Source organism: Zingiber officinale, chromosome 7B, assembly GCF_018446385.1.
Source record: "Zingiber officinale cultivar Zhangliang chromosome 7B, Zo_v1.1, whole genome shotgun sequence".
NCBI lineage: Eukaryota > Viridiplantae > Streptophyta > Magnoliopsida > Zingiberales > Zingiberaceae > Zingiber > Zingiber officinale.
In genome coordinates this window covers 71,914,204-71,935,193 of record NC_055999.1, presented here as the reverse complement: position 1 = coordinate 71,935,193, position 20,990 = coordinate 71,914,204, and the positions used below count along the sequence as shown (strand labels likewise).

The 20,990-nt window shown below is 34.6% G+C and overlaps 1 protein-coding gene across 1 annotated transcript; it reads right to left on the bottom strand.

Moving 5' to 3' along the window:
- Positions 1–17,634: 17,634 nt before the first annotated feature.
- On the bottom strand, positions 17,635–20,319 carry LOC122005992. The gene is made up of 2 exons (XM_042561284.1): positions 19,814–20,319; positions 17,635–17,939 (listed from the first exon to the last, which is right to left on the bottom strand). Exon 1 carries the CDS (start codon positions 20,210–20,212, stop codon positions 19,835–19,837), a length of 378 nt encoding a protein of 125 aa, XP_042417218.1. The 5' UTR covers positions 20,213–20,319; the 3' UTR covers positions 17,635–17,939; positions 19,814–19,834.
- Between the last annotated feature and the right edge of the window lie 671 nt (positions 20,320–20,990).

Here is a 20,990-nt window from a genome sequence, read left to right as displayed (position 1 = left end):
GTGGACTTAGTCCGACATGACGATAAGGTTGAGTGGTACTACTCTTGGACTTAGACATTAATTAAATGAGTTGTCGTAACTCACTTAATTAGTGGACATTCGATATCTTAAACACGGGAGACTAACACACTCATAATAAGAAGGAGCCCAAAATGTAATTTGGGATTGGTGCGGTAGTTCAATGATAGTTCTCTAGTGGAATGAATTATCATTGATAAAATTAAGTTGTGTGTTCGGGCGAACACGGGATGCTAATTTTATTGGGAGACCAAAACCAATTCCTCCTCTCGGTCCCTATCGTAGCCTCTTATTTATAGAGTTCTATACCCACCTATACCCACCTTCTATACCCACCCATAGGGGGCCGCCAAGCTAGCTTGGGAACAAGCTAGGGCCGGCCTAGGTATAATTGGTGGCCGGCCCTAGCTTGAACCCAAGCTAGTAGGGCCGGCCAAATTAAATTAAAAGAAATTTAATTTTAATTTTTATTATTATGTGGAAGATATAATTTAAAGAGAATTAAAATAAAATATCTCTCTTGTAAAAGATCTACAAAGATTAAAGAAAGAGATTAGATCTCTTTCCTTATTTGTAGATTGGAGAGATGTTTTATTTTCTCTTTAAAATTATTCACATGTTGATAAAATTAAAATTATAGAAATTTCCTTTATCAACCATGAAGAGATTTTAAAGAGAAATTTTATTTTTTAAAATTTCCGGAAACAAATTAGGAAGTTTTAATTGTTGATTAAAACTTGTCCAATTTGTTCTCCAATGATGTGGCCGGCCATTGAAGTTTGATTTGGAAAATTTATTTTATTTTTCTAAATTAAATCATGTCAAGGAAATTGAGGAAATTTTATTGTAATTAAATTTCCTAATTTGCCTAGGCCAAGGAATATAAAAGAAGGGTGAGGGTGCCTTCATGGGATAACCCTTATTATTTCTCTTCCTCTCTTATTCTTTGGTGTGGCCGGCCAACACCCTTTCCCTCTCTTCTTCTTGTGGTGGCCGAACCTCTCCCTCTCCCTTGGAGCTCTTGTGGTGGCCGGATACTACTCGGAGAAGAAGAAGAAGAAGGAGAAAAAGCTAGCATCTCTTGGAGCTTGGTTAGTGTTTTGATTTTCTTCCTTGGTGAAGCTTCCTCTTTGTTGGCCGAACCTAGCTAGGAGGAGAAGAAGGTGATTGGTGGTTTCTCGTCTCGGAAGATCGTTGCCCACACAACGTTCGAGGTTAGAAGAGGAATACGGTAGAAGATCAAGAGGTCTTTCTAGAAGGTATAACTAGTAGTTTTTCCTTTTCCGCATCATGCTAGTTATTTATGGAAATAATACCAAATACAAGAGGCTCACATTCTAGAATTTCGAATATATTTTTCGAAGTTGTGTTCTTTTGTTTCTTTCTTTTCCTTGTGATTTGATTGTTCTTTTTGGTTAACCTAAAGTTATTTTAGGAAATTAAATATTAGCTTTCTATTAAAGGTTTTGTCTAGTCGGTGGTGGTTGCTCCCATATCCAAGAAGGCCATGTGCCTCGCCACGTCAGTACTGGGAACCTTTTATGGAAATTAATATTTAATGGAATTAATAACTTAAGGAGACTTGGGTCGAACGTGTTAAGTTCCGCAGGAGATCCAAGTCAAAACCTAAAAGAACAAATAGATTAAGTTTTGGATCAAACGTGTTAAGTTCCGCAGGCGATCCAAAATTTAATTTAAAAGAACACATGGTAGCTAGGAAAAGGTTCAGACCTTTGTACAAAATTTTTGTACAGTGGAACATATAGGTTTTCCGAGTAGCAACCAACAAGTATGACTTAGATTCCGTCTTTCCGAGACCGAAATCTAGTCACGATCTCGACTTAGACATCCGAAATGGATCTAAGCCGGATCGACGCCTAATGTCCCCTTCCCGGGAACGCGTCCTCACAGTCACTCCCCTCCAGTGACTTACCTCACTTACCTGCCAGACGTCCGGTCAGCCCGTCGACCCGTCTGGACTTCTCGCCAAGCATCCGGTCAGCCCGTCGACCCGCTTGGACTTCTCGCCAGCTATCCGGTCAGCCCGTCGACCTAGCTGGACTTCTCGCCAAGCGTCCGGTCAGCCCGTCGACCCGCTTGGACTTCTTGCCAGCTATCCGGTCAGCCCGTCGACCTAGCTGGACTTCTCGCCAAGCGTCCGGTCAGCCCGTCGACCCGCTTGGACTTCTTGCCAGCTATCCGGTCAGCCCGTCGACCTAGCTGGACTTCTCGCCAAGCGTCCGGTCAGCCCGTCGACCCGCTTGGACTTCTTGCCAGACATCCGGTCAGCCCGTCGACCTGTCTGGACTTCTCCTGCACACTCGATCAAAGTGTCAGACAACAACAAGACTAACTTAACCTATTTGTCATTCATCAAAACCTGGGTTAAATCGTTAGTGCTAACCGCACCAACAATAACTACATGTAGTAAGAATCCAGAAGTTATGAACAAGAAGTAGTAGCAAAAAGTACAACTCAAAAAATGTCTACTGAGAAGAGAATAATGGACGGTGGGATGGATCCCATGATCGGAGTATCTCTAGAATCTGGTGTTGTCTAGCTTGTGTCTCTTGATGGTTAGTCCTCGTCTCCTCCTAAAGATCATGTACCTCCTATCGTAAGCTAGCCACATATGCCTCTAGGTGGGTGACTCTCTCTAGAAGAGTAGGATCGACTAGAGGTGGTGGCGACCCTAGATGTGTATGTAAAATTTTCAACTTTGACTAAATTATTGTACAATTTGGAACACAAACCTGAGTTAACCAAACTTGAACAATAAACTAGTCCATGTAACAAATAATGCTCAATAACTTCTACACTAGGAATGCATGAACACTGAAAGAAAGTTCTACGTAATTAATAGCTAGGTAAGGGTACAAAAGAAATAGATGAAAATCTAGCCCTATGTTCTTCAGTGGAAAACCTAAGATCAGTGCTAGGAGTCCTAAAGGGGCTATCACCAATATCTGTTGTTTTCTTCTTACTCAACGATATAAAAAATTAAAGGCTAAACTATTACTAAAATATTGACAAAAGGAGAAAGTTTAAATTCCGAGAATTACAGAGGCATTCTAAATATTTATAAAATAAATAACAACCTCAGTTGATCCTCAACAACACAGCTTGAGAATTGGAGGAGAAAGGTTTAAGGTTTTGTGGAAAAAAACTTTTAAAAATTTTATTTTCCACTTTTTTCTTTTCTATAAGGGGTTGATTCCTTTGCAAAAGAAAAGAGGAGAGGAGCGAGTGGAAGGAGCACCCGCTGTCACTCTTTTATAGCCTTTGTCCAGGCGCCTGAAGTTAACTCTGAGCGCCCTGACTATTAAAATTTGAGGTACCTCCTCAAAGCCATGGGCTGATCTTGTGGAGGAGGAGACGAGGTGCCTGAATTGAGTCCAGGCACATGTAGCATTTTTTTAAACATTGAGGTATTAACGTTGAGTTACTAAGTTTTTTTTTTCTTGAGGTATTAATGTTGAGTTACTAAGTTTTTTTTTTAATTTAATTAAGTTTAAAATTTTAATAAAGTTGTTTAATTTTTAAAAAAAAAAATAATTAGGTTTTTAAAAAATTAAATTAAGTTTTAAAAAAATAATTAAGTTTTAAAAAGAATTTAATTTGGTTGTTAAAAAATTTAATGAAGTTGTTAAAAATTTAATTAAGTTGTTAAAAAATTAATTAGGTTGTAAAAAATTTAATTAAGCTATTAAAAAAATTAATTAGGTTTTTTTAAAAAAAAGTAATGAAATTGTTAAAAATTTAATAAAGCTGTTAAAAAAATTAATTAGGTTTTTTTTAAAAAATTAATGAAGTTGTTAAAAAATTAATAAAGTTGTTAAAAAATTAATTAGGTTGTAAAAAATTTAATTAAGCTATTAAAAAAATTAATTAGGTTTTTTTAAAAATTTATTGAAGTTGTTAAAAAGTAAATTAGGTTGAAAAAAATTAATTAAGTTGTTAAAAAATTAATTAGGTTGTTAAAAAAAATTAATGAAGTTGTTAAAAATTTAATGAAGTTGTTAAGAATTTAGTTAAGTTGTTAAAGATTTAGTTAAGTAATTAAAAATTTTGATTAAGTTATTAAAAATGTAATTAAGTTGTTAAAATAATTAAATAAAGAAAAACTTAGTTTAAAAATACTCATCTAAAATTGGTCCCTAAATATCTAATCTTTAGTTACTAGCTAGCTATACAAAAGATAACAGTATTCACTTATTTAGTTAAGTAATATTGTCCAGTTAGATATTTGAAAAAGGACTACTTAACTTGATCAATATACTATTATATTTATAGCTCAGACTTATTTTGATGCACTGATGTAAGTATCTAAATTCTAGGCAAAAGGTCTATGCATCTCACGCCGTTATAAATTTTTGAATATACAATCAAGGTAGATTTAGTGTGATTGTGAGATTCTCATTGCCTAGATCTATAGGATTATACTTTCTAGGGGTTTGACGTAGACTAAGGCAAAAAAAAAATTAAAACACTAAAGAAATGAGAATTTTTAAAAGAATAGAAAATAATAGCGACTTAGAATTTGCAAATTACTTGAAAAGTTATTTGATAATAAGAGTCCTAGTCTATCGTGTGCATTCTCAGTCTTCTTTGTAAGTCACTAAATTCATATTCTGGTAATGGTTTAGTGAAGATGTCAACCAAATTTAACTTGAACTCAACATAGTTGAGTTCAATATCTCCTTTGGCAGCATGATCTCTAATGAAGTGATGTTTAATATGTTTAGTTCTTGAATGATGCACTGGATTCTTGATTAAGTTAATTGAACTTATGTTGTCAATAAAGTTTTTTACATTTTATGTTCTAAGTTAAAGTCTTTTAATGTGTGCATCATCCATAACAATTGTGCCACACACTCGTTCATTGCTATGCACTCTACTTCGATAGTAAATAAAATAACACAGTGTTATTTTCTACTAAACTAGCTGACAAGTGATGGTCTAAGTAGTTGACATCCACTACTTGTATATTTTTTTATTTTATTTATAGCCAGCATAATCTGAGTCAGAGTAACCTATTAGTTCAAAATTAGGTGTTCTAGGATACCAAATTCCCACATTTGTGGTGCCTTTTAAGTATTTGAAGATTCTTTTAACATTTGTTAGGTGGGATTACTTAGCACAGGTTTGATATCTAGCACACATACTGTAGTGTCCGAAATTGCTTATTTAATTAAGGATATTTATTGGATTAAATTGTGATTTAATTAGATTTTAGATTTATTTAATTAAGAGAATTTATTGGATTAATTATAATTTAGTTAGATTTCAAATTTATTTAATTAAGATTATTTATTAGATTAATTATATTTAATTAGAATTCAAATTTAATTTATTATTTTAAATATATAGATTTATTTAGATTTAATTAATTAGTTGGCTTACATTTATGGAATTTAATTTGATCAATTTTATTAATAAAATTGTTGGATATAAATATTTATTTTATATCCAAATATGTATATAAAATTTTATAGCCATACATAATAATATTAAATATATAATTAAATAAAAATAAGATAAAAATATAAGATTAATATATTATATATATAATGTGTAACATGTAATATATATATATAATTTAATTCAATAACAAATTGATGACTTAGTATACATATAAAATTTTATATAACCATGGATATAGGTATTTATAAATCTATAACTTATGAATTTTATATATGTGGATATATATGGAATTATATAATCATGGATATAGGTTTATATTTAGACTTAACATTAACTTTTATAAAAGTAATATATAGGACTTAGCATTTATAAAATCTATCTAGTATTAAATAAAAATATATGAACTTATATGTGACTTACGTGTGTATATACATAATCTATAAAATGCATATGTTGTAGATAATAACTAAGAACTACAATATTATCACATATAAATTATATATGTATATATAAAATTTAGATAATTATGAATATGGATAAAGGATAGGAATAAAGGTTTAGTAGATAAAAATCTAGACCAAGTCCTAAAGCCTCCACCATATATAAAACCCTCACCTAGAACACCACTTGTTCTTCTTATTGCCGACGGCCCTAAGGAGATTTCTCCACTCTTTGTTTCTCCACCAGTGCTAGAGTTTCAAGGGAAGACAAGGAGTAATAGCTAAGTACTTAAGGCATGTTCTCAACCATATTATTGTTTTATTTAGCTTCTATATCTTGTGAAGTTTCAGATTTATAGTTGTTAGGTTTGGTTCTCTTGTGGTGTAAATTAGCCTCAATAGGTGAACAAATTTCACTTTGGTGTCTTCTATTGAAATGTAAGAAATTTAGTTAACTTTCATTATCAATTTACAGAACACTTTTCAGATCAAAGATAAATTTCGTATGATTTTTATACCACTGACTGACGAATATGAAATTATATTGTGACCTTACTACTTTTGGTTCTGTTGTGGTAAAAATTAGCCTCAATAGGTGAACAAATTTCACTTCAATATCTTCTGTTGAAATGTAAGAAATTTATTTAGCTTTCATTACCAATTTACATAACCCTTTTCGGATCAAAGATGAATTTCATATGATTTTTACTGACTAACGAATCTAGAATTATGTTGTGACCTTGCTGCTTTTGGTTCTGTTGTAGAATAAATTATCCTAAATAGGTGAACGAATTTCGCTTCAGTGTCTTCTATTAAATGTAGAAAATTTAGTTAGCTTTCATTATCAATTTACAGAACCCTTTTCAAATCAAAGATGAATTTCATATGATTTTTATACCACTGACTGACGAATCTGGAATTATGTTGTGATCCTGCTGCTTTTGGTTCTGTTGTGGTGTAAATTAGCCTTAATGGGTGAATGAATTTCACTTTGGTGTCTTCTGTTGAAATGTAGGAAATTTATTTACCTTTAATTTAAAATTTATAGAACCCTTTTCGAACCAAAGATGAATTTCATATGATTTTTATACCACTGACTAGTGAATCTGGAATTATGCTATGACCCTTCTGCTTTTGGTTCTGTTGTGGTGTAAATTAGCCTTAATGGGTAAACGAATTTCACTTTGGTGTCTTCTGTTGAAATGTATAAAATTTAGTTAGCTTTCATTACCAACTTACAGAACCCTTTTCGGATCAAATATGAATTTCATATGATTTTTATATCACTGACTGACGAATATGGAATTATGTTGTGATCTTGCTACTTTTGGTTCTATTGTGGTGAGTTTTAAATTATGTTTTAGAGCTTTAGTCATCATGATCTTTCTCAACAAGTTTTATATTTTATTAATTGTATACCCTTAGGAACTAGAGAACTATGTATGCTCAAAATAAGTTATAGACCTTGCAAGTTTCGGGCATGATAAATGTAGGTTTAAATTCTATTTTAAGAGTTATGAATATAAATGTTGCATTACAATTTGGGGTCATGCTTCTAGTTGCTTTCCATTAGAAGATAGGAAACTTTCCTATACTCAAATCACCTTACAAAACTAGTAAATTTCAGTTTACTAAGAGTAGTTTTTAAATTATGTTTTCAAGGTCATATTCATCATGATGTCGCCCTACAATTTCTTCATATTTCCTCATATCATGTTTTATGTTAGTTCCTCAGGTTCATGTATGTTTAGGTACCTTAAATGAGTTCACGATTTTGATTTATATTCTACTTATAATGATGACTATGTATCTATGCTACATCTATGTTTCAGATCTCTAGATTAGGTAAGTTCAAGTTGCTTCTTGCTCCACATCATGATAATTTAGTAGGCTATATGTAAAATTGCATGCTTGCGTCTAAGATCATGTTCATGTTCTTCTTATGTCTTATTGTGATACCTTAATATGATCTAGGTTTAGGTGGATATTATGTTTCCTTTTTCATCTTATCATGATAATAAAAATTACTTAATGAGAATACCGTGAGGGAAAAGGCCCCAGAGGGAACCCGTTTACGGGAAAATACCCCAGAGAGAGTCCAATATCGGGTAAGTTAACTGTAACAAAATAATAATGATAATGATAAAGATGAAGATACTCTGTGAGGGAAAATGCCCCAGAGGGAGCCCGTTTACGAGAAAAGACCCCAGAGGGGGCCCATTTATGGAAAAATGCCCTAGAGAAAGCCCGTTTACGGGAAAAGTCCCCAGAGGGAGCCCGTTTATGGGAAAAGACCCTAGAGGGAGCCCAATATCGAGTAAGTCGATGTGATAAAATGATGAGGATTTGATGATAATACTGTGAGGGAAAAGGCCCCAGAGGGATCCCATTTATGGGACAAGGCCTTAGAGAAAGTCCAATATCGATTTCTATGTTAGGCTATGAATAAGTTAGGTTCATGATATGCTAAGTTCATATTCATGTTATGCTATGAATATGTTAAGTTCATGATAGGCTATGTATAAGTTCATGTTATGCTTCAAATATGTTAATTTCATAATATGCTATGTATAAGTTCATGTTATGTTATGAATATGTTAAGTCCATGATATGCTATGAATATATTAGGTTCATGATATGCAATAAATATGTTAAGTTCATGAAATGCTATGTCCATGCTCATGTATGCCCATGTATATGCTCATAATCAAGTCTATTATTATGCCTAGGTCATTTACCATGCTTAGGTTTATGTTCTTGTGCTTATGTCGATGCCTATGCTTACATTCATAGTATGCTAGTAGGGAGATCTCAAGTTACCTTGTATGTGGTTTCCCTTAGTACACTAGATTATAGTCGCTAACTAATGTATAACACCGTTTTGAACATGTTGAGTCTCTCGGCTCACATATTATAACCTTTTTTTCAGACAATAAGGTGAACGAGATAGGAGGCATTGACTAGTGAGCTAGCTCGGAACAAGAGCAGTACAACCCGAAGACCACCTAGTTTAAAAATTCCGCATTTAGTTATGTTTTCTTTCGAACCATCTATGTAATTTTATTTGAACTAAGAAAATGTTATGGAAGTATGAGTAAGTGACGTCCATAATTTATGTATTATTATAAAAAAAAAGTAAAAAAAACTAAGGGCGTTACACATACTAACAGCAAATAATATATCAGGTTAACTTGTAGTTAAGTATAAGAGGGTGCCTATGATACTCCTGTAATATTTTAGATCTATTGATTTTCTGTTGGGATCACTATCTAAAGTTGTATTAATTGTCATTAGTGTTTTTATTTCTTTAGTATTTTCCATTCTAAATTTTTTAAATAATTCTTTTGTGTATTGTTGTTGGTAAACATAATTTTCTTCATTTGTTTATTTAATTTATAAACCTAGGAAATAAGTTAGTTTACCCACTAAGCTCCTTTCAAATTCTTATTCCATTAAGATTATAAATTCTTATAAAAATTCTGTGTTAGTTGAACAAAAAATTATCGTCTATATATACTTGGGCTATAAAAAGATCTTATTTAAGTGATTTTACAAACATAGTTGGATCAATTCGACCTTGGTTGAATCCTTTGGAAATTAGATAGGAGATTGACTTTTCATACCAGGCTCTAGGTGCTTGTTTAAAACCGTACAATGCTTTCTTTAGTTTAAACACATGGTCAGGATGATCTAAACTCTCAAACCCCGGTGGTTGACCTACGTAGACTTCTTTCTTGATTATCCCATTAAATAAACTTATTTAAGTTGAAAGCAGGATCTTAAGTGCTTAAACCAAGCCCTTAGTCACATAAAACCAGCCGTAATCGATTAAAGTTGGGATTTAATCGATTCCCGAGTGTTAATCGATTGTTGTAATCGATTAAGGCCTTTAATCAATTGCTGTAATTGATTTCGTAAGCTACTATGTTCACGGGAACTCGCCTAATCGATTGACCTGATCGATTAGGATGTGGTAATCGACTAGCCTAATCGACTACCATTTCTGATTTCTGAAATTGATTTCAGCCGAATTTCAGAAATGCTCAAAAAATTTTACAAAATTCTAAAAATCATGAAAAATTCTTGTAGACATTATTTAAGGCATATACTATCATGAAAAAATATTTTTATAAGAAAATACATCTTATTTTTAAAGATTGACATAAAATTGGAAATACTTGAAAAACTTTAATATTTCTTCCAAGTTTATGTCAAACTCTTCAATAGTAATTGCTATCAAAAGATATAGTTCACCAAGGTTTTCCAAAGACATTTTGAAATGATTTTTAAAAATAATTTCCAAGCATGTTCTTTGGATTAGATGCACATGACTTGTATATTAGTTTTTCGAATGATTAGATAACACATAACTATGTGTTTTGATTAAACTAAAACTCAAAAAGATGCACTAAATCAACATCTTGAGCTTTGTTCACCATTCTAACATCTCACTTGTATTTAATATACGCTAAAACATATACAAGTCAACTTATAGTCCTTATGAGATATAAACTTTGGTTTTGCTCTAATCTAGGGTTCATACATATCTCTTTAGACATTGTAAAATTGATAATCTACTTAGGATGTCACTTGTTGATAAATGTCATTGTCCTTAACTACAAAGAATTTAAAATAATGCATGATGATTTATAGCATACATCAAAATAAATATTTTTTAAAAAATATATACTATAGCTATATGATGTATGTATGACATGACATGGTATTTTTTTTATATTTTTCATAATAAATATGAATGCAAAATATAATGTCATGGCATATGATGAGCAAACAATCATAGCAATTTAGCATAAATATATCTACCTAGATTATCTATCTAAGTATCTCTAATTAATTTGCTAAGCCAAAAATTAATCCTAAGTTTCCCTCATTATTAAGGAAAATGTCAAAATCCCAGCTTGACATTTCTTTCCCCTTTTCCTATTCATACCAATTTAAATTTATCTCAATTGCTCAAATTTTGACACATTTTACTCTTATACAAGAGTAAATAATTAATCCTTTTCATTTTCAAGGAGTACAACTATCTTGAAAATGCTCTCCAAGTGTCAACTTCTTCAAGGTTAGGTTAACTACCCTTCCAATTGGAGTTGACACTCTCTAGACCCATCTAGAGTGTAGAGAACGCGCTCCTAGAAATCCAAAATCGATTGGTGCTCCTTGGGTGTTTTAGGTATTCACTAGGGATAACCTCCCTTGATACCTTCCTAATGACCTTTCTAGGCTTCTTAGAAGCCTTGGTCATGCTTGACTCCTCACAGTTAACTATAGGGATAACTTCCCTTGTGACTTTATTAGTGACTTTCTTAGGTTTCTTGGAAGCCTTAGTCACATTGGTCTTTTCAAAGATGCTTCTAGGGATGACCTCCCTTGTAGCCTTGACTTGACCCCTAGACCTAGGGTTAGTTCCATAGCTATAAGGAACTCTATGATACGAAGCTACATCCTTCTTGGCTTTGGGTTTGTATTCCAAACCTCTATGGCTATTAGATAACTCTTGTCTATTTCTTCCTAGGTTATACTCATTTGATCCCTTAAGAATATTTTTTTACTTTTTTTAGAGTCTTCTCTAATCAATCAAGTCTTGAGCTCAAGACTTGGTTTTCACTCTTAAATCCTCAAATTTTGATTTTTCATTAAAGCTTTGAGTTTTCTTTTTCTTAGGCATGTATCTAAAATCCTTAGAATGATTACCTAATTTGTTATCTACCTTCCTAACCTTAGGTGAGGTAGTCTTAGCATGATATGCTACATATTTTTCCTTAATTCTATCATGCTTTCTAATTTCATGATAAATTGCATTGAAATGATATAAATTATTTCTAGCATACTTTTAATCATTACTTAAAAGAATTGCATTAATAAATGATACATTGGGTTCACTCTTAAGAGCTCTCCCTTGACTTGTGTTTCCTCCTTTAAGCTTGGTCGGTTTCTTCCCTTTTGGGTATTGGCTCCAATAATGTTCATTTTGATCACAAGAGAAGCACACAATGTGCTCCTTGCCCTTACGTACCATGGGGCCAACCTCCTTGAGCTTCTCCTTGTTCTTTGGTGTCACTTGGTCCTTCTTCTTAGCCAATTTGGAAACTAACTCTTGTAGTGCCCTTTTTCCATACACTCAAAACAAATGATATGATCTTTATTATTTACAATCGAAATTTCTATACCTTTACTTGTAGGGGTGGCACTTTCTCCATTTGTTTTGGATGAAGAGACTTTTTCTTGATCAGACATTGATGATCCATGCTCCCCCTCAATCCTAAAGGTGGAGGCCTCCTCATCTTCATCCTCTTGCATATGAAACAAGGAGTACACTCCTTTCCTTTGTCTTCATGCTCCCTTGAGGATGGTTATTCTTCACTTTCTTCCGATGTTGAGCACCTCTCAACTTTGGATTCCTCTTCTTCTTGATTTTGTATAGTGGAGGGATCTTCATGGATTCTTGTCAATTTACTCCAAAACTCCTTGGCATCCTCAAATTCTACTATCTTGTTCAAGATATTGCTAGGCAATAAATTGACCAATAGCTTGGTCACTTTATCATTGGCCTCACATCTTTGGATTTACTCTTGACTCCATTTGCTCCTTTTGATGATCTTTCCCTTATCATTTGTTGAAGCTTGAAAGCCTTCCATTAGAGCAAACCAGTGCTCTATTTCTATCATGAAGAAGTTTTCGATTCTTGATTTTCAAGAATCAAAGCTTGTCATTGTGAATGGTGGAGGAATCCTCGTGTCGAATCTGAGTCCATCTCAGAAATCTATCTTAAAGTTGAGCTTTTGAAATATTTAATTCATTGACTTTAGTGCTTCAACTTCTTCAACCTCTAGCTCGTTGCCCTTTCGGCGATGATTCCGGTGAAGAGCAACCTCACTCTAATACAACTTGTTGGGACACTTTGGAGCTAGAGGGAGGTGAATAGCTTCTCACACTTTGTCGATGATGATGTGCAGTGGATAAAACTCGACGCAAAGCTCCCAAATGTTAACAAGATGAATTTACTTAGTTTCCACCTCAAGAAAAGATGACTAATCCAAGGATCTGACCCTTATGCACACTCTCCACTATAAAACACTCCTTCTCAGAAACAATCCGGAGGCAGAGAAGCCTCGAACAAGCTCTCAATATAGAAATACAAAAAGAACAACAAAAAAGAAGCTAATACAATAATAAATCTTACAAGATTTACAACATGAAATCCTAGCTTACTTCTTCTTCACGTTTGGGAACGCCTCTTGACCTTGGAAGTACAGCAACACTTATCTCCAAGAAACCTCAAGAATCATCGATGATGTCTACGCGAGCTCGATGAAGAAGATCAGAGTGAAAGTCCTAAGAACAGTGCACGCGAACGCCTTTTCTACTTGTACAACGACTAGTTTTTTAAGTGTAATCGATTGCCCTAATCAATTACACATGTCTAATCGACTAGCCTAATAGGTAAGGCATGCTTCTTTTTACGTGAGAAGGGCCTATAAGTGATTAAGCCTTCCTATTTAATTGCTTACCAATCATTTCGTGTCTTCGTGAAAACCAGCTTAAGCGATCACTCTGATCGCTTAAGAATGTCGTAATCGATTACCTTAATCAATTACGATCCTTTTTGTTTCTTGCGACAAACACCTTAATCGATTGTCATAATCAATTAAGAATGTTGTAATCAGTTATCTTAATCAATTATGACCCTTTCTATTTCAAACAGAAAGTTCCTTAAGCGATTAAGCAAAATACTTAATCGCTTAACACACAGTGTAATCGATTACCCTAATCGATTACTGAACCCTAACTTTCAAAACTAAGTCTCGGGTTCCTCACCCAACATTCGATCAACCATGACCTATTGGGACTTCAGAATGCCTAGCATCTGGTCAACTTTAACCTATTGGGGCTTCTTCACCAAGTGTCCGGTCAATCCTTTGACCCACTTGGACTTTTCTCCTTCTTGCCAAGTATCCAATCAATCCTTTGACCTACTTGGACTTCCAATGATCAAGTGTCCAGTCAACCTTGACCTACCTGGATATCCACATGCATGTCTGGCTTCACTCACCTAGACTTTCTCACTACCTAGCTTCACTCACTAGGACTTTCACCTAGCTTCACTCACCAGGATTTTTGTTCTGCCTAGATTCACTCACTAGAGTTTTTCATCTGGCTTCACTCATTAGGATTTTCCTTCTGCCTGGCTTCATTCAGCAGGACTTCTCATCTACCTAGCTTCACTCACTAGGACTTTCCACACCAAGTGTCCGGTAAACACTGACCCACTTGGATTTTCTTCTTCTGCCAACTTTTCCGTTGGACTTGCCCTTGCCTAACTTCTAATTAGGACTTCCAGTTAAGTATCTAGTCAACCTTGACCTACTTGACTCTTCTTCATATTAAACTGGTCAACCTTTGACTAGAGAGAAATTGTACCAATAATCTCCCCAAACGGACAATTGCAACTGTAATCTCCATACATTGTCAAATATCAAAAATTCAAACATCAAGACTCAAGTTTGAGCCAACTCAATCTTAGTTAAATTGGTTAACCTTGACCTAGAAAAATTGTACCAACAGAGTGGAGGGTGAACAACGCTATAACCTTCTTTTTGGGTCATTAAAGATAGAACCTTGCACAAATAAAACTAACAAAGAAATCCTATGACTAGGTCTTGGATTAGTAGTGTAGGAGATAATAAAAATATTAAAACTCGATTAGTGTTGCACCAATTCAGAGTATTTTGTAATGAGAAAAAATTTGTCCAAAAGAGGTGATTGCACCAATTTGAATTAGGTCGAAAATCTTAAAACTGAAAGAGATTTAAGAAGAAAATAAGAGAACCCCCATTACTCGATTGATGGTTGCACCAATTCAAAGCGTACCTCGCTCTAATACCACTTGTTGGATTATGAGTACGTGAGAGGGGGTGAATCACATGATTTTGAAAACTTGTCTTTTCTTTGAAAAATTATGTACGCAACGGAAGTATCAGAAAAGAAAGTGAGACAGAAACAAAGACAAATGCTAACACCAGTTTAATTTACTTGGTTCGAAGCCTTTGACTACTCCTACTCCAATGCCCGTACTAGTTGAGTGGTTTCGTTGGGCAATCCACTAATAGTTCAAATATATTACAAAATCGAAGTACAGGTGATGTGTAAGAACTATAAAGAAAAGTTACCGACAACAAAGAAAATCAGCAGAATGTGATCGTCGGTTGTCGAAAGAGTGTTACAGTGTTATAGGAGCCTTTTCGGAGTATCGCACAATAACAAAAATCGGAGTACTTGTTGTATTAAAGCTGCTCAAACCATCCTTTTATAGCCCCATCCGGGTGCTTGGATCCCCTCCCGGACGCCTAGAGTGTTCTGATGTGGCGAGCCCTCGTCGAAACTTCATCCTAGAATTTTATCCATGTTCGGACGCCTGGACCCCCTCCGGACGCCTAGACCCCCTCCGGGCGCCTAGACTGCTAACGTGGATCGGCCAACCGATGCATTCCAGATTAGCTTGTAGATGAATTTTGCTGGTTCGTGTGCCTGGAGCAAATCCGGGTGCCTGGACCGTCCGGGTGCCTGCCTGGTCTCCCTCAAAGCCCTTGACCCGAGCTCTTGGAGCAACTTCGGGCACCCGGGCAAGCTCTGGGCGCTTGGAGCTCTATTTTCCAATTGCGTTTTGCTTTCAATCACTTGCAACACAGAGTCAGAAAGACAAGCAATAACATGTAAAGTAAGTGAATTTTGACAGTCTCTGAACTGTCCTGTCTTGACTTTAAGTTTTGTTGAAACTCTACGCCTACTATTCCCTCAACTGGGAATGCGTCCTCACTGGATCTCTCCTCCAATTGCTTACCTCCATTTATCAATCGTAGACTTCCTTGATGTCAGGTCCCTTGACCCACCAGGACTTCCTGCCAGATCTCAACCAATCTGGACTTCAACAGTTGTCAACCCAACTAGACTTCCTTCTGCCAGATCTCAACCAATCTGAACTTCGTACTAGCTATCAGCCTAGCTGAACTTCAGCATGATGTTTCGGTCCTCTAGACCCATCAAACTCATATCTTACACCCTTGGTAGACAGATTACACCACAATCATCTAACTTTAATCCACTTGTCATTCATCAAAACTTGAGTTAAATCATTAGTGGTAACTACACCAACATATGTTAGTGGTAACTACACAAACATCTAACTTTAATCCACTTGTCATTTATCAACACTTGAGTTAGATCATTAGTGGTAACTGCACCAACATATGTAACAATTACAAAACTATAGCTATTACAACATATGTGGTAGTTAGAATTTTGTAACTACTACAACGTGTTCGATCAATTCAGAATTTAGATGAAAGATAAAAATAGGCAATAGTTAACAATACTAAAAGAGATTGAATAGTGGAAAAAACGGCCCATTTTAGATTTAGAAAAAAATAGTGTCATTTTAATTTTTGCCCATAGAACTTTTCCCTACCTTTGCTAGTTGACCTCTAAAGCTCATTCATTTGTTTCGGGATCGGAGTATAAGGTGACATTTGACTTTTTCCTAGAAATTAGAATGAGAATGACAATGATAGTATTATGGAATGAAAATAAGTATGAGCATGAATATTTCTCTTAAAAAATAATATTTAGTTAGTTGAATATTTTCTATTGGAATCAAAATTTCCTTTTTTATCCTAAGAGCAAAATAAGAGAAAAAATTAAATGTGAGAGAAAAATATGAGAGAGCGAAAGATAGAGAATGTGTGACAAGAGAGAATGAGAAGACGAAAAGTGTGATGAGAGAAAATAAGGAAAGTGTGATGGAAGAAATTGAGAAGAAAAAAAACGTGATGAGAAAAACTAATGAGAAAGAAAGTATGATGAAATAAAATAAAAAGAAAGAGTGTCATTGAAGAGATTGAGGAGAGAGAAAGTATGATAAGAGAAATAATATTATAAGAGAGGATGAGTAGAGAAAAAGTTTGATAAGAGAAAAAGTGTGATGGAAGAGAAAGAAAAGAAAGAAAATGAAAAGAAAGAGTATGTAATGAGAGAGAAAAGAATAGAGAAAATGTGATGAGGAAAAATGAAAAGAGAGAAAATATGATGAAAGAGAATGTGTGATGAGAGAATAAGGAGAGAGAAAATAGGATGAGAAAAAAAATGCGATGAGAGAATAAGAAAAGAGAAAATATGATGAAAGAGAATAAGAAAAGAGAAAGTGATATAAAAAAAATTAAATAAACATATTAAGGATATCTTTGCCTAAAATATTTTAAATAATGTCTAAGTTTTTTGATATGGTGAAGCCCACCGGAGGAGGTGAGTTTTCATCAATATTTAAATTTTTAGATTTCATTCCAAAATCTAATTCCAATTCTCATCAACCAAATACAAAGCTTGAAAATAAATCTAATTTTCTGTTCTCATATCCATACACCAAACGCCACCTAAGAGTCTCGGTTAATAGAAACTTTAGAAGCACTGACATTTTCGGTCGAGAAAGATGAAGATCAGTAGGGACTATTTGAAGCCAATGGCTTTCATATCCATGTTCAATCCTATGTAGTAGCTTCAAGAATCTCTAAAATCAAGAAAGCTTAAGAGAGCTAATTCCATATGGAAGAATGTCAAACAACTCAAGTAAGCAATGAAATTCTACATTCATTCAAGCCTTTCGGGAAGAATCAAAGTTGCTCAAAGTTAGATGAACATGTCGATCCTATATCAAAATTACAAATCCAGACAACAAAAGTCATGAAAGTTTCTGATTGTCTTATAAGATTATTACTTTGCAGATTAAACATAAAATCTGTGATAGAACAGAGCAGAGTGAGCAGGCAAAACATAAATGAAGCATAAATGTCATCAACAACTTCACAGCTGTGACTTGTGTTGATAGATAAAGCACAGATAGGCAACAGAAAGTCATTTAAGACACACTAGTTATAGCATAATTACATGCAATTAAGAGTATAGTTTGTTTGCGATGATGCTCTAGAGTCGACGGGACCACTTTGCACAGAGACAAGGGCTTTGGCTAATGCATCTGCTTACGACCTGTAATCGTTAGGCAAAGCCATTGGTTAGATAAGCCACTCCATACCAAACCAGATACAGTATTTGAAAAAGTCGCCAACTGATGGCGCATGTCAATGAAGATCATTTCCAAAATGAGGCAGTTAAATTGAACGAATACAGTTTCAATAACAGAATTGTGTTTTTATAGTCCGATGGGATTGGCGAGTTCAACCCGGTGACCAGGCTGATCCAGTTGGCTTAGTGGAGAAATCCCAGCCATTGCTTTGAACCAAACTAAAGAAGAGGCATTAGAGGAATCATTCCTCAGCTTTGCCTCTCAAATAAACAAGGATAAGGAACTTTTTGTTGAAGGGAAAGACACATGCACCAGTAACAGGCAGCATACCAAACAATATGAATTGCTTTCCAAGTAACCACGGCTGCTAAAATAACAGGAAGAAGACCGGTTGATGCCCCAGTAACAACAAAAAAAAAAAACCTGCTCAAGTTGCATGGTAGTAAGAAGCATGCATCTTTGGATCATTGTTTGGTCTATTTTAAGAGAAAAACCAAACATTGTCAGAAAGTTATGTTGTACATCTTCCAAGTAGCAACAGCAGTTGAAGCCAAACTTACTAAACCATATTAACCATGTTGGTGAGTAACTTGTTCCTCATGGGGCTCAATAACCAGAAGAGATGCACATAGCTACTAATGAACTAGTATCAAGATTTGTGATTGAATGAGCTAGTTTTACCATTAAGATATGATCTCAAATAATAGCTTTGTGACAGTTTTTCAACCTTATAAATACATAGTGAGATCATGGACTCGTGGGTTAGGCCATGTGATACTACCAACTCTTCATATTTATGTGTGTATGAATACTTGATACTAAATGCTATGTTTTTTTTTCTTGGTTCTGCCCATGATTTTCTTTAAACAAAAAAGAATAGCACTCAATGGTACCAAATCAGTAAAGTAATTAAATTATTATTTATTTTGGTCAAAGTAATAGCTGTTTCATGTGATGCTCAGCCATATATATATAATTTTGAGAGAAATGGTTTCAATAAAAATGAAATTTCTATTAAAAAAAATATCAGATTAAGAATATAGAGTTTTGTCAACATATCAAATTTCATTTAGTAGAAATTGTGTAGTGTAATTGCATTTATTGACTGATAAATAGAAATGATTGCTTCTAGTTCACATGGGATTGAAATGGTTGTAAGTAACCTGTACCACCTTTAAGGGACAACTTTTAGATGGATCTCATGCTTGGTATTGCATTGATTATCAAGTCTGTTTTTCTTTTGCTATGAATTGACTATCACTTTTTTTTTATTGCGCCTTCATCATTCAACACAACCCCATATCCAATACGTAGCATATGTGGAACAGGACTAGTCCAGATTAAGCACCAAAAGTTACAATGTTCTTGAATCATCAGCATGAAATTTCAACAACTCAAGGTCAATCTAAATTTGAAGAAGCCTATGATATTGAAAAATCAAGCACATATTAGAGCTTGAAGAGAAGCAAATGAAAAGGTAAACAAAATAAGCTTATCACTGATTATTCTTTTTAGTATGACCAATTGAAGAAGAGAATAAACAAAAACTGACCTCAACAAGCTAGAAACTCTAACAGTAAACAACCAAAATTTCACTTTATCATCATACTAAATACAAAAGACGTAAACCATGAGCATTTGCAGAATCAAACACAATCAGAAGGTTACAAACATAGGGGAAAACAATAATTTTTAAGCAAACAGAATAGAGAAAGGTAAAAAAACTGATGCTGAAACCAGAAGATACTAAAGTCGAGTAATATATCACGCATCCGAAATCTATATCAAGTTTCAGCCTTTTGTTCGTGAACAACAATCGAAAACCTAAATTGCTTACCCCAATAAAGAGAGCAATCCGTCACCAGCCGTGGACGGCCCTGGTGTACCTGTCCTTGATCCACCGGAAGCTCCGTCGGAGGGATCCCTTGACCTTTCCCTCCACGGAGTAGGCCTTGTAGGAAGCGACCCGCCGCTTCCGCTGGAACTCGGGGTCGCTGAAACCCCACCAGGCGCCGCCGCCTCCGTTGGTGGAGGAAGACGACCCCCGGCGCGCGGTCTTGGTCTTGAAGTCGTCAGGCCCGTAGCCTCCCCCGCCGCCGTTGTAGGAGTAGGAGTAGGTGGCGCTGTAGCTCCTGAGGTCGTGCAGTCCCGGCGGAGCCGCCGATGATGACCGGCGGCCGTACGCCTCCATCTGCATCATCCCGTCGTGGAAGGACCTCGATCTCATGTCGTCCATGGGGATGCGAGGCGTTTGGCTCTCTCGGGCGAGGGAGACGGGAGTTCGGTTGCTTTCCGATACAGCTGCTAACGTTTACTCTGCGGACGCACGACATCTATAAGACCGTTACTGCGTAGCGAAGGTGTTATATTCCATTTTATAACGTTTCGTGACTTAGTCAGCAAAGGTAGGCGGAAATGATTTAGTTTATTGATTGTGAGCAAAATTAAAAATCAACTCACAATTATAATTTTCAATTTAAATTAGTAAATAATATATGTAATAATTTATCAAAAAAAATATGTATAAGTATTTAAGTTTATCAAAAGTACGTTATTTTATTATTTATTAGAGGACGTATTTTTATTATTATTCTTCCTATTCTACCCTCTTAATATATTTTTTTTTTATTTTCTCAATTATTTCTCTCTCTCATCTTTTTTTTCTCTTATACATTCAACAAATATTCTCTTTCCTCTTCTCTTTTTTCTTTCCTCTCTTTTGCACGTAAATTCTTCTAAAAACATTTGAACATCCCCAAGAAATTAAAATAAACAATAGATAGTATATTTAAACTTCTTACAATCCAAAAATCCATAAGAATTGGAATAAGTACAATCAAAGCTACTCTATCAGTAGATTTCTGGGGTTGTAAGAAATTCAAATATGTTATTTATTATTTATTTCGACTTCTCAAGGGTGTTAAAATATTAAAAAAAATCGTCAAAATTATTCACGTTATCATATCAAGTCCAACATGGAGAATTTTTGTAATTCTTTTTTATTATATTTTAAC